The 14,161-nt window shown below is 39.9% G+C and overlaps 1 protein-coding gene across 19 annotated transcripts in view; it reads left to right on the top strand.

Annotated features, from left to right (window-relative positions):
- Positions 1-10,791: 10,791 nt before the first annotated feature.
- CADPS2 (calcium dependent secretion activator 2) overlaps positions 10,792-14,161 on the top strand; it is a 536,067-nt gene continuing 532,697 nt past the window's right edge. For 4 of the 19 annotated variants that reach the window (XM_047694455.1, XM_047694457.1, XM_047694454.1 and 1 more), the window contains exon 1: positions 10,802-11,453. In XM_047694455.1, coding sequence (XP_047550411.1) covers positions 11,115-11,453 — 339 coding nt within the window. In that variant the 5' untranslated portion in view covers positions 10,802-11,114. Of the gene's footprint in view, positions 11,454-14,161 lie in introns of all 19 variants that reach the window. The other 15 variants (XM_047694446.1, XM_047694448.1, XM_047694441.1 and 12 more) reach the window with 10 other exon arrangements.

Raw genomic sequence — 14,161 nt, 5'->3', positions numbered from 1 at the left:
GATCAAGTTATTTTAGCAATAGTGTGATATATGAAAAATCAGTATGTAAAGATTCTGGTTACACTTAGCCTGACATCTCTACAGAATAAGACTTACTACAGGTTAAACGCTAACCTAGTCTTTTAACCATATTTGTAAAAGATGTATTTTAGCATTCAAGTGTTTGACCAAATTAAAGATATAGCACCATCTTATGGATATTTCTATATTTGTAAAATTTGGAAATGCACAAATCATTTTGAGTTTGTGAAGGGAAATCTTTACCAGAAAAAAACTGTAGAAGAAGACTATTTTAACATAACAAAGAAACATGATATAGAATTGAATAATCTGAATGTATGTGTGCACATATGAATATGTGTTTCTGATAGCACCGTACATGAAGTTACAAACTGAGATTTGTAATTCTTTTTCCTTTCAAAATTAGGAATTCTTTTTTTTTTTTTTTAAAGAATTTTATTTATTTATTCGACAGAGAGAGAGAGAGCACAAGCAGGGAGAGTGACAGGCAGAGGGAGAGGGAGAAGCAGACTCTCTACTGAGCAGGAAGCCTGATGTGTGGCTTGACCCCAGGATCCTGGAATCATGACCTGAGCTGAAAGCAGACACTTAACCACCTGAGCCACCCAGGCGCCCCCCAAATTAGGAATTATAATAAAAAGAAAATAAGCAACTTTTATTACAGTATAAATTCATAACTTTGTGAAATAAGACATGAAGCCCAGGATACTGTCAGTTTCTAAATGACACTGCAACGTCACTAATTATATCCTTGCAAAGATACTTTAAAACTACAGAACTACTGAGAAGTAGAAGTGTTACTAGCCATGAGTCACACTTCCTAAAGAATGCCGAGTTTAGGTGATAATAAACCTATTTAACTCTCTGCTCATACTGTGTAACTGATAATAAAGTATCCTTATGTTTATCTAGTATTTAAATGTTATCATAAGTAATGTATGTCCATTATTATGTTTAGGTTTTAGATGATATTCTTGAACAAATGCTCCTTAACAATCCTTATTATTGCAATGTGGAACACAAAGCCAGTTTAAGGAGATTACAGAAAAATTGATGAACAAAACTCCCCAATTAATTGTTAAGATATAGTTAGGTATGCATGGTTCATATCTATAACATAAGTTCACCTTAGTTATCAAGTATGGGCCTTCGACATTACGTGATTTACCCCGTTCATAATTTACAGAATTACTCTACTCTAAAATAGAGATTCAGTGATTCTTTGCTTTTTGGTGTCTTGAACTCCATGATAAAAGCTTTGGAAGCTCTTCTTAGGAAAACAGTCCATGGATACGATACATTTTGCCTACAATTTTAGGAGCTCTGGACTCCTTGGTGCTCATCCATGCTCTATGACTTTAAATAATATTCTTCTTATTTTAACATTTATTTCTTTAGGACCTATTTTAATAAGCAAAAGCCCCACAGGAATTTAATTGCAAAAATATGAAGTCTTGGGGCACGTGGGTGGCTCAGTGTGTTAAGCCTCTGCCTTCAGCTCAGGTCATGATCTCAGGGTCCTGGGATCGAGCCCCGCATCAGGCTCTTTGCTCAGCAGAGAGCCTGCTTCCTCCTCTCTCTCTGCCTGCCTCTCTGCCTCCTTGTGATCTCTCTCTCTCTGTCAAATAAATAAACAAAATCTTTAAAAAAAAATTTTTTTTTAAAATATGAAATCTTATAGTAGAGAGGATCTATAATTTACATATACACACACTCTCTCTCTATTTGGTTTTAACACATTTCTCCCCACAACTAAATTATATAAAAAGATCAGTGTAAGCAAAGAGGTTCTTACTGGTTTGTTTTTATATAGATTTTATTTTCAGGCTATTTACTTCAGAGTGAGATCTAAAACTATGATGATGACAAATAATATAGAATTTTTGGCTTTATCCAAACAGATAGTATAGTTTTTAACAATATGCTGTTAAGAATCATTTTCTATATAAGGCAGACTCTTGAACCTAAATATTTAAATTTTGTTTCAAATGGAAACTTGTCACCAATTAATAAAATTAACTTATTCCTAGATGTCCACATTAGTAGAAGAAAATAGAACATAAAGTAGAAAAATTCTAAGCATACCACATACATATTTTTATGTTTACTTCTTAAATGTAGACAGGTATTTTATGGCTTAATAAGAAACCCAGGGAAATTTAATGGACTTATAATAATAGTATGATGTTTAAATTTAGATCCAAGACACTATATTAGATGTTAAATTAAATTTTTAAATCAAGTGTAGAATTATCTCTATATAGAAATTACTGTTTATTAATATTCTAGAAATATCTTGCTAATTTAATAAAATGCTTTAATTTTTGAGAGAAACTGCATAAAATATATGAAAAATTTAAAGATCTGATCATTTAAAATAGGAATGCAAATATTTTCACATGCAATACCTTTACCTGTAATAAGATCCATGGGATATATTTGTTCAACATAGTGTAATACCTACTTTATTTTAAAATCAGGCAGAGGGAAGAATATTTGTGAGTGGATTTTGCTGAGTAACAACGTGTTAGTTATACAATAGTAAAGTCAGAAACTTGAAGACTAAGCATTCTCAAAATATGGTCCTTAAGCCCCTGAGCATCCCTAATGGCCTCTCAGAGAGGTTGAAAATATTTTCATATGAATATTAAGATGTCACTTGTCGTTTTCACCAGGTTGACATCACACAAATGACACTGAAGTGATGGTGGATCTGTGCTGGAGCTTTAGTGTGAATTAAGGCTCCAAAATCCACCAGTAATCTTGGTGTTCGTCACCTGAATACATTCACAGGAGGAAGATTAAAAAAAAAACAAACAAACTAGTATCACTTAACAACATTCCTGATGGGGGTGACTGGGTGGCTCAGTGGGTTAAGCCTCTGTCTTCAGCTCAGGTCATGATCTCACGGTCCTAGGATTGAGCCCCGTATTGGGCTCTCTGCTCAGCAGAGAGCCTGTTTCTTCCTCTCTCTTTGCCTGCCTCTCTGCCTACTTGTGATCTCTCTCTCTGTTAAATAAATAAATAAAATCTTTAAAAAAACAAAAAAAAAATATTCCTGATGAAAAAGTAAAAAGTATTAATTTTGTTAAATCTCAACCCTGGGGATGCATTTAAAGAAATATTCTGTGATGTGAAATGAGAGGTATACCTAAAAGTAACTCTGCATCTTAATGAAGTCATCTGGAGGAGAAAGGACTGTTCGAGTTGCAAGCTGAACTAGCTGCTTCTTCCTAGAACACAATTTTTACTGGAGAGAACAACTTGACAAACAAATTATAATTACTCATTCTTAGATAATTGGGCAGACATTTGCTCAAACATGAGTGAAGGGAGCATGTCACAACTGACAGTATTTTGCCAGTGATAAAATGCAAGCTTTCAAGCAAAAATTAGAATTTGGAAAACTTCTGTCTGCAGTTGTGAGCTTGGTAGTTTTCTGGTACTTAATGACTTCTTTTGCTGAGATTGCTGGTTATTGATGAATGTAATTTTTAAGGAGTGCTATATAATTAAAGAAAACGTGTCGACTTTTGGACAATCTACATTACCCAGTGAACCAGTTTAAGAAAGGTTTATTGATAATGTGGTTTTGGATTCCACATTGCAACTAATCTTAAACAACCGCTTGTTGAGTTTTGGGGTAATATCAAAATAGAATAGCCACAATTACATAAAAAAGCCATTAAAATACTCATTCCTTTGTCAATTGCATATCTATGTGAGATTGTGTTTTCTTCATCTATTTCAAACATGATAATATACTTGAATAGGTTGAATGTAGAAGCAGATACAAGAATCTACATGATTTCTATTAAGTCAGACATTAAAAAGATTTGTAATGTGTAAAACGATGCCACTCTTCCCACCCAGTTTTTTATTTTGGAAATACAGTATTTTTCATAAAAATATGTAACCTATGTTATATAATAGGTTTGTTATTATTGTGTTTAAATGAATTAAGAACTATTTCTAAATTATTTTAGTTTTATTTTTCTAATATTAAAAATGCTAATAAATATAATCCACATAACCAAAAGGTCTTGGGCTCCTTAGCAACTTTTAAAAGTATAAATAGGTCTGGACATTAGGAGAAGGAAGGGGAAAATGAAGGGGGGAATTGAAGGGGGAGATGAACCTTGAGAAATTATGGACTCTGGGAAACAAACTGAGGGTTTTAGATGGGAGGTGGGTGGGGGGATAGGTTAGTCCGGTGATGGGTATTAAGGAGGGCATATATTGCATGGAACACTGGGTGTTATACACAAACAATGAATCATGGAACACTACACCAAAAACCAATGATGTACTGTACGGTGACTAAAATAAATAAAATAAAAAGAGTGTAAATAGGTCCTGAGAATAAGTTTGTTAATCTCTGCCACAGACCAGAGTAATAGCAGTTAGTAAAAATATCTTTATTTTTCCCATGTAATGTAATTTGACTGTCAGTTATAATTGTCTCTAATAAAAACTCTATCTCAATTTGGTTTGATTATTTGAGCATTATTGTTGAAATGGTATAAGTTTTTTTTATAGTAGCAGAATTTTCATCTCTTAAGTGAGACATTGGCTGTATTTCTAGTCAATCAATGCAAAGCTGTCTTTACAGTGTCCTAGTATAGTGCTTAATATAGAATAGGTACTCAATAAATATTATTGATTGGCAGAAAATGCATTTAGCAACAAAGTCAATATAAGTTCAAAAAAACTATGAAAGCTAGAGGGAAAAAACCTCTACTTATTGCTTTATCCATTTGTGAGCATAATTCCTAGGTTTTATCCATTGCCACAAAAAACTCAGTTTGTGTCTTTCTTAACATTTAAAACACAAATATGTCTTCTAGGCTAAAAGCCCACTTCTCTAGGAAAACATAATCACCACATACATTATATATCTTGAGTTAATGTAAGACTTTTCTCATGACATTTTGAGCACATAGGTCACAATATGCTTCTACCTTTTTCCCTCCCTATACTTCACAACCAATTCATTTCTGTTACTTCCTCCAAATTTCTCACAAAATGGAAAATTAAAGAACAAAACTGTAACCAATCATTAATGAATGCCCACAGATTGAATAGGAACAGAAGGAAAGTAGCTGTTTCTTGTGGGGTCAGACCTTCTTATAAAAATTATGAAATCTCTGAGATCTTAATAAAATACCTTAACATGAGGGCTCAGTTGGTTAAGCATCTATCTTTGGCTCAGGTCATGATCTCAGGGTCCTGGGGTCGAATCCTGCCTCAGGCTCTCTGATCACTAGGATGTCTGCTCCTCCCTCTACCCCTCCCCACTCTCATGGTTGCTCTTTCTCTCTCTTTCTGAAAACAAACAAAAAACCTTAACACATATTTGGAATTTACTTTATTCTGGTTGTTTCAAGACAAATAATTTAGAAATACAAATTCTAATTTATGTAAAACCCAATAAAAATGCATAGAATCATTTACTATCCTATCTACAGTTTGTTTCTATAGTTCTATAGTTAGCAGTGAGCTAAAGAAAAAAGCAATTTTGGGGTGCCTGTCTGGTTCAGTCTGTTAAGCATCTGCCTTTGGCTTAGGTTATGATCCCAGGGTCCTGGGAATGAGCCCTGCATTGGGTTACCTGCTCTGCAAGTAGCCTGCTTCTCCCTCTCCCTCTCCCTATGGCTCCCCTTACTTGTGCTTGCTCTCTCTGTCAAATAAATAAAATAAAATATTTTTAAAAAAGAAAAAAAAACAAAGCAATTTTAATAACAGTAAAATACTCAGCGTTTGCTCTGTATCAAAGAGTTTTTAAAGTACTTTGCATGCATTATCTTATTTAATCTTCACAAATTAATCCTTTGACTATATTGTGTGTGTGTGTGTGTGTGCATGTGTCTGTGTATCAATCAGTGTGAACTACTCATTTCCTGGTCCATTAGTGCTAATCATTTGCATATTTTTTTACCCATTATCTGTAAAAAGGGGAGTCCTAGAATAATTCTCTGCTACGACTTGAATTCTAACCGGAGAGGAGAGAAAGGGAAAGCTGAGCAAAGAGTGGAAAGGGATTTAAATGAGGTTGCCAGGAGGATTATTGCCTCATAAAATGTAAATACTCACCTTAAATTTGTTGTTCTTCTCTGACTTCTGTAAATGCATATTCTTTTTCTTAGCTGGGTTTGCGAGTTGACAGTTTTCCCATGCATATTTGTAAAACTGGTCTATTTGATTTGAAAAAGATTCCTCTCTCTGTTGTAATAATATTTTAGCGATAACTAGACTACAAAAAAATAATAGACTGCCCCATTCCAAAACAGTTAAGGGATATTTTGTGAATTTTTTCATTATTACTGCAAGAGCATATATTACCATAATTTCTTATTTTGCTCATATCTGTTTCATATGCATTGCCTCAGGGACTAACTTTTATTGTTTTTATCTACTCAGAATAGTGCATAGCTTAGAGTGGGTGCCCACAAAAATGTCTGTTCAATGAAAGAATGATTTCATCTGTGACTTGAAAGAGTTAATATCTTCTTTTCAAGTCAAATGCACAAATCAATTCTCTACCAGGAAACAGACCACCTATCGCTATTCAGGTCACACACCTGTTTCTTTAAATATCATTGCCAAAACACATTTTATATTCTATTTTATTACTGTGCATCCATCTTTCCCTAGCATTAGGGGTGTTTCATTAAAAAGCAGTAAAAGCTCAATTTGTTTTTATATTCACCTTGAAAAAAGTAAAAATGAATCATTGAATAAGTTCATATGTATTTTGTAGATTTATGAAATCGTACAAACCAATCATAGTCTTATATTATGAAATTGTACAAACCATAGTCTTATGAAATCGTACAAACCAAGCAGTCATCATTTATTTAATTATCTGGGAGCATCAATTGATGTTATAATGACCTGAAAAGGTAATATTTAAGGTAGAAATTGTAAGCACAAAATTAAAAATATTAATCATGAACAATTAATTTTTAATGATCAGGTTGTCTTTTCAGGTTCCTTTTCCTTGAACCATCCCTTAATTGGAGGCGAGGCAGGGAGGGTTCCTCAGAGACACATCCTCGGCCTTCTTCTCACTCTGAATACATGATTTCTGGCCCTAATCATCTGTATCTGTAGCTTCCACTAGCACTAATATGCTGACAATTCCCTTTTCCCCTAATTGGTTTGAGTACCAGCTTTGCATCTCCAACTGAGCCTAGGATCTTTGTGATAGGCTCCTCAAAACTTCATGTTTCGCCAAACCTATATGTCTTGTAGAAGTCCATATTTCCTCTATTATCAGTCAAATTACCCAACCTGAGAACCATGTTCTTTCCTTAACCCTCTTCCTCAGCTTCCCGTCCATATTCTGATAATTCCTTTGCCTATCTCTTAAGCTTCCCTCTTCCCCTTCTCTCCTATTTAAACTCAAGCCCTCATTGTTTCTCTCCCAGATTTTCTTTTTTTTTTTAATTATTTTTTAAAGTTTTTATTTATTTATTTATTTGACAGAGAGAGAGATCACAAGTAAACAGAAAGGCAGGCAGAGAGAGAGAGAGAGGGAAGCAGGCTCCCTGCCGAGCAGAGAGCCCAATGAGGGACTCGATCCCAGAACCCTGAGATCATGACCTGAGCCGAAGGCAGCGGCTTAACCCACTGAGCCACCCAGGCGCCCTCCCCCAGATTTTCTTACTAACTTCACTGCCCTTACCGTGCTCCAGACTGACTCTTAGGAGTTACAGATCACCTTAGGTTGTACCTTACTTAACCCTTTAGGTATGTCCCCAATTCCGTCAGGATATGGTTTAAATTCCAAAGCATGAAATAGAAGACCAAGATGCCTGCCCACTGTCCTGCTCAATGCTGAATTTGTCTGTGCCTGTTCTCTAGGCTCACCCCCTCCATCTTCATATATATCCTTCACTTCAGGCATGCCAGTTTACTTGCTGTTCTCCAAACGTGCAAGCAATTTCACCCCTTTTCAAACGTGGTTCCTCCTGCCTCCAGTGCTCTCACCCCAGTAGCTCTGAATCATATTTCAAGACGTATGTCAAGCATCCTTCCCTTACTCTGTCCTGTATGAGGTAGTTCTCTGTATTACCATATCTTTGGGGTTATTAGAACAATCATCAGATTGCAATATCAATATGTATTTTTTATTTTTTAAAATAAGTTATTTTTTCATTTGTCATTCTTCAAACTTAAGGTCCAAGACTATATGTTGTTCTTCTAAATATACCTAGCATGGTTTTAACATATGCTAGTTTCTTAAGCAATGTATGTTTAATTAACAAAATCCTTAAACATTTCCTTTGTTGTCTTTTTGGATATTTCTTTAATTATGTCCATTAAACCATTTTCATTTTCATAGAGAAAACACTGTAGAGCTTATTCTAAAAATTATTGGATATTTTCTAGTGGGGTCCCCCAAGGGTTCAAGAACCCTTAATTTGATAACTATTTTTGGTAGGAAGAGAATAATAAGCTAACACATCAAGTAGTATTAACTAATTAAAAAAGGAAACAAAAATATACCTTTCTTGGTAAGAAAAATAAGGGCAATAAAGCTGCTATATTTAAATTATACTTTTATGTTGCTAGGAATTAAACTCTTATTTAGTTATTAGTTTAAAAAATAATACATTTAATATACTGATTTATAATCAGATTATAATAGAAAAAGCCACTATTTGAAACTAGAAAGGACTCACTATGTTGAGTCTTTGTTCCAACAGTTAGTTGTGTAGGAAGAGGATTCTCTAAGTCTCAGGTTCCTTATCTGTACAAAGGAACTAAAAATGAATGACATTATGTATATAAAGGGTTTAGTGCAGTCATGACTAGAAAGCCCATAAAAGGTAACTGTCATCATCACCATCATCATCACTTTTTTTTTTTTTTAAAGATTTTCTTTATATATTTGTTGGGAGGTGAGAGAGAGCACAAGCAGGGAGAGCAGCAGGCAGAGGAAGAAGCAAGTCCTCGTTGGAGCAAGGAGCCAGATGCGGGACTCGATCCCAGGGTCCTGGGATCATGACCAGAGTCGAAGGCAGATGCTTAACTGACTGAGCCACCCAGGTGCCCCCCCATCATCACCTTTTTTTTTTTTTTTAAGATTTTATTTATTTATTTGTTAGAGAGAGAGAGAGAGAGAGAGAGAGCACGAGCACAGGCAGAGTGGCAGGCAGAGGCAGAGGGAGAAGCAGGCTCCCCGCCAAACAAGGAGCCCGATGTGGGACTCGATCCCAGGACGCTGGGACCATGACCTGAGCCGAAGGCAGCTGCTTAACCAACTGAGCCACCCAGGCGTCCCCCATCATCACCTTTTAACCAAAGGTTACTTTGGTCATATTAGATGAGCACATTTACAAAACTTTGCAAAAGTAATTTGCTATCTATATGAGCAGTAGATACTATCACTTAAATGGGTAGGCTTGCCATTTATTATTCACCTTGCCAAGCATAAAACATTATCTTTAAACCAGTTTCTGAGATTTCCTCTTCCTCAGCAGCTGGAAAACCGCCAGTAGTAATGCCCTCAATGAACATTTTATCACTGTGGGCATCCATTAAGGATTGATAAATAGGCAAGTGTCCCTAGGAGTAAATACCTCCTTGTTTTGGTTTTTGTTTTTTTGTTTTTCTTTACCCCCATCTAGGGAGAATGTAAGTAAATGCAGAAGGAAAGCCTCTCTCTTGTGTACCTAACGGTGGAAGTGGCTTGAAAGACTGCTTTTTGGCCACAGAGTAGACAAGCTCAGAGGTTCCCCTTCGCTTCATAATCCTTCTGCCAGCTTGGCTACAGCACACCGCACCTTGTGTTGAATGCACTAGATTTCCTACCCGCCCCCACTCCCCCTTCTCGGGATTAAGTACATCAGAAACAGAATCACCAGAACAAACTCCCGGGTGGTTCCGGCAGTGGGACCGAAAAATCTGTGCAGATAAGAGAGGCTTCAGGTGCAGCCTCAAGACGCCCACTTGAGGCCAGAACCAACAACGACCAAGTGTTTGTCCGTGTGCTCTGTGGGCTCGGCCAAATGCTCACAGTACTGGATACCGGGCATGGGCTCAAATATTTGTTGGATATATGTCTACGGCTGCACAACCTGTTTTGAGTCAACCGCATCCCAACCTACACTATAATCCAGTTATGTGTGAGCTGAACCTGCGTGCCATTTCGCAAATACAAAATCTATCTTGTTCATGCGTCTGCGGGAATAAAAACAATTTAAAAAGCCTGGCGTGTTTTTTTTTTTCTTCCCCTTGTCAAGAACGTTCCTCTGACTTTATAATTTGGACTAACAGCAAAAGCGTCAAACAGAGCAGAGCGAGAGACTTTTCAAAGTCTCTTCCCAACGTTATTTTGAGGCGAGCGGCTCAGGTCCCACTTTTACGCACTTGGGTTCAAGCCTGGACATCAGGTTCTGGTCTGAACGACGTTTTGTCCCCTCTTCCTCACCTGCGCGGGGCGGAGGGTGTGGGAAGCTGTCCGGCCCCCGTCCACCCGTCCCTCGGGAATCTGGTGGAAGAAAAAGGACGTGGGGTGGGGGTCAAGGCAGTGCAAGCAACCCCGGGTGTGCGCACTCGGAGCCCTCACATGCAGCCCCTCCCCGCCTGTGCACACTGCGCGCCCGGGTACCCGGCACCTGGGCCCAGGCAGCAGCCGCGGCGCGCGCACGCGCACTCCACGACCCCGCGCCCGCTCAACATTTTATTCCACGTGTTGCTTGTTGTGGGAGCCACAGGTTCCCTACCTGCGCCCGGGCCCTCGAGCCGCCCCGCCTCAGCCCACCAGCGCGGCAGGATCACGGGGTTGGCCGGCCCCGGCGGGCAGAGAAATTCACGAGGCGCTCACGTTCACCTCCAACGCTAACTCCGCCTATTTAATCCCGGCGGCTCCCCCTTTTCTCCTCCGGCTCCTGCCCGCCCCTTTCGCCCTGGTGGAAGGAAACATTCCGTCTCCAACTCGACGTGTCCGGAAAGCTCCGGCCAGTTTCCCTTTCGCTCTGCGACCGCTGCTGCGAGCCGCGGGGCTCCCTCCGACCGGCAGGCGTAGCTGCCGCGGGTGAGGCGCCCGGGGGCCGCGGGCCGAGCGGCGGGGCGCCCCGAGCACCATGCTGGACCCGTCTTCCAGCGAAGAGGAGTCGGACGAAGGGTTGGAAGAGGAGAGCCGCGATGTGCTGGTGGCGGCCGGCGGCTCGCAGCGAGCACCGCCGGCCCCGGCTCGCGAAGGGCGGCGGGACGCGCCGGGGCGCGCGGGCGGCGGCAGCGCGGCCAGACCGGTGAGCCCCAGCCCCTCGGTGCTCAGCGAGGGGCGAGATGAGCCCGAAAGGCAGCTGGACGAGGAGCAGGAGCGGCGGATCCGCTTGCAGCTCTACGTCTTCGTGGTGAGGTGCATCGCGTACCCCTTCAACGCTAAGCAGCCCACCGACATGGCCCGGAGGCAGCAGAAGGTGAGTTGCACGCAGGACCAGCTGCCTCCGGCCGCCACTTCTTCCTCTCCGGAGTTTTCTCCCGGGGGAGCTCCGGGTCGCTTGCTCTCTGCCCTTGTTCAACGCGGGTACTAGTTTTGTTGGTCTTTGAGCTTCAAGGGGATTTTCGGGGGCGGGGGGAGATCGTGCTTTAGCCGGCTGGGTTTCGGGTTGCAGAGGACGCGTCCTCCCCCAGCCCCCTTTTCTTGTCGGGAGAAGCTGTTAGCTTGGCAGGAGTGAGACTCACCGCTAGCGCCGGCTGTGCGGTGGCTGCACCCGGTGGGGCTCCCCTTCGGCCAGGTTAGTATGCAACTCCCATAAACTTTAATATCTAACGGCCATGGTGCATTCCTGTCCACCTGCTTCAGCTGGAGCTGGGCTTCGCTCTGGGTGTAAATGATTGTGTAGTTAGGCGAAATAGGTGAAATCTGGACACGTCTGTTGAAGTCTTCACTAGGGAGAAGGGGTAGAAATTTTCCTCGTGAATAATAAAAAAGTTAAGCTTCCTATACCGCTGTAAGACTAGGACTTCAAGTCCTGGAGAAGGTACGCAGTTTTGTAGAGTTGCTGTAGGTGAGTAGTTCCTGGTCTGAGTCGGCCTAATGAAACGCACTATTGATGAAAAACAAAGGATTGGCACATTGCCCCTTAGTAAGGAATGCGGGTTTTTTTTCTTTCTTTTTTTAATCCCAAAGTGGTAAGGAATTTCAGGTGTAATGCCTGCCAACTTTAGTTTTAAAACCAGTTTCCAGGGGTCTAATGTACTGTAACAGATGAAACTCATGACTCCAATTGCCCTAATTGGGTAAATGTTCCAAATAAAACCTGTCTAGGAAATCTAATAGAAGGCTGAACCTAAATGTTCAGGAAAAATATAACCATCTCCTTAGTTGGACAATATGTGGGGACCCAGAGAGCTTGTAATTTGCCCAAGGCATATCTAGCTGCGTAGGTGTTTTCTAAAGTATTAAGCATGTGAGGAATCTCTTAAAAAATTTGGAGAGCTTGTGAATTGCCTTTTGAAACACTGCTGTAGCTTTCACTAAAGCGTCTTCTCGCCACCCTCATTTATTCAGCCTTTAAAAACACAAACTAAGAAGCGGTTTTGAACCTGTCATTCTCTGGGAGTACTTACTGGGATGATTCTCTGCAGCTGTGGTCTAATTACACAGATCCTTCCAGAACCTAACCCTGTAGGTAATTCAGTCACAAGGCTGGAGCTGGAAAAGAGGTATCCTGTAGGCAGACTCCTCATTTTGCAGGAGAGCAGTATATCCAAGCACCATTTCCTAACTTCAGACCAATTGAGGGTCAGGTCAGCTGTGGGTACCCCATGGAGTTCTTGTGCACCTTCCATCCCACTCCTAGCTAAGGACTTCCTCCCTGCTGCTTCTGTTGCTGTCACCTGTCGCTTCTCCACTCCTTAGGTCAAGCAGCTTTCAACTTCAGTAGTCCTTAACTAAGTGTAAGTATTGACCTATGTTCTCTGTGGTCCTATAGCATGCTTCTGAACGTCATCCAGTAATCACGTTGATCATTCATGCAGAATTTAAGCTTCTTTTTCGTGTATTAAACTGTCTATGGTTAGACTAAGGGTATTCCTGTTCGGACTCTTCTGTAAAAAGTCACTGGTAGCTGATTGATACTGTGTGTACTTGTCGCATTTTGTTACTGAAACGTGTTCATAGCTGCGGATCTGATTCCTATTTAAGAAGTTTCTGCAGAGCTTGAACTTTGAAACATTCACAATATGAAGGAAACAGTTATACCCTTATCCAGGTGTTACCAAATCCAAACAACAAAATCCTGCGTCTGATCTCTGTAAAAATGTTGGGCATGTTTGAAGACTTCAGTTCTGTAAATGTGGAGAACATTGCATGCATTCAGATTAGCCTGAGTTTTTATTAACAGTCTAAGTATTACCACTCTGAGTTTTTATATAACAGTCTAAGTATGTATTTCCCGTGTTTAAAAGGCTCCACATTTTTTTTTTTCCTCCTAACATGCTGCTTACTAAAGAGAGCTGGAGCATTTCTTGGCAGTAGTTTTCCTCCTAGGACAGTGAAGTGGGAATTTATATTCTTGTGAATTTGATGTACAAGTCAATTAATGCCAAAAACTTCAAGTCTTGAATTACACAGTTGGGTTGTATAAAAATAACAGCATAATTGCAAAATCACTAATCCATCGTATATTTTTATTCTCTATCTTCAAGTAGTCGGATACCTAGTAAAAGGATTTAAAGGCTCAAATGTTACTGAAATGCATATTGCTGCTTACTTAAAACTTTGAGAATTTTAGAAACTTTCAGATTAAGATCTGAAAGTGTCTAAATGACGGAAGAGCCATATCTTGACTGTCCTCGCTCTGTTAAGGGCAGGTGAGTTTGAGTGAACTGCAGCTGATCAGAGAGAGAGAGAGAGAGAGAGAGTGTGTGTGTGTGTGTGTGTGTGTGTGTGTGTTTCCCCCTTTCTTGGCTCTAAGGCCCACAAATTGAATTAGGGGTTTTATCCATGAGTTATTTGAGAAAGCTTAGTAGCATTAAACTCAAAATTGACTAAAACATGCCTTTCTTTGCTTTTGGCCAGAAAACTTCAACTTGGAGGAATGAGTGGCAGGCGTATGCCACTTAGGCCCTGACTACTGATGACTGGACCCAGATACTGACAAAGCTTTGTACCCGGTGGTCC

The sequence above is a fragment of the Lutra lutra genome, chromosome 11 (assembly GCF_902655055.1).
Source record: "Lutra lutra chromosome 11, mLutLut1.2, whole genome shotgun sequence".
In the NCBI taxonomy this organism is placed as follows: Eukaryota; Metazoa; Chordata; class Mammalia; order Carnivora; family Mustelidae; genus Lutra; species Lutra lutra.
This window is presented reverse-complemented; position numbering and strand designations above follow the sequence as displayed.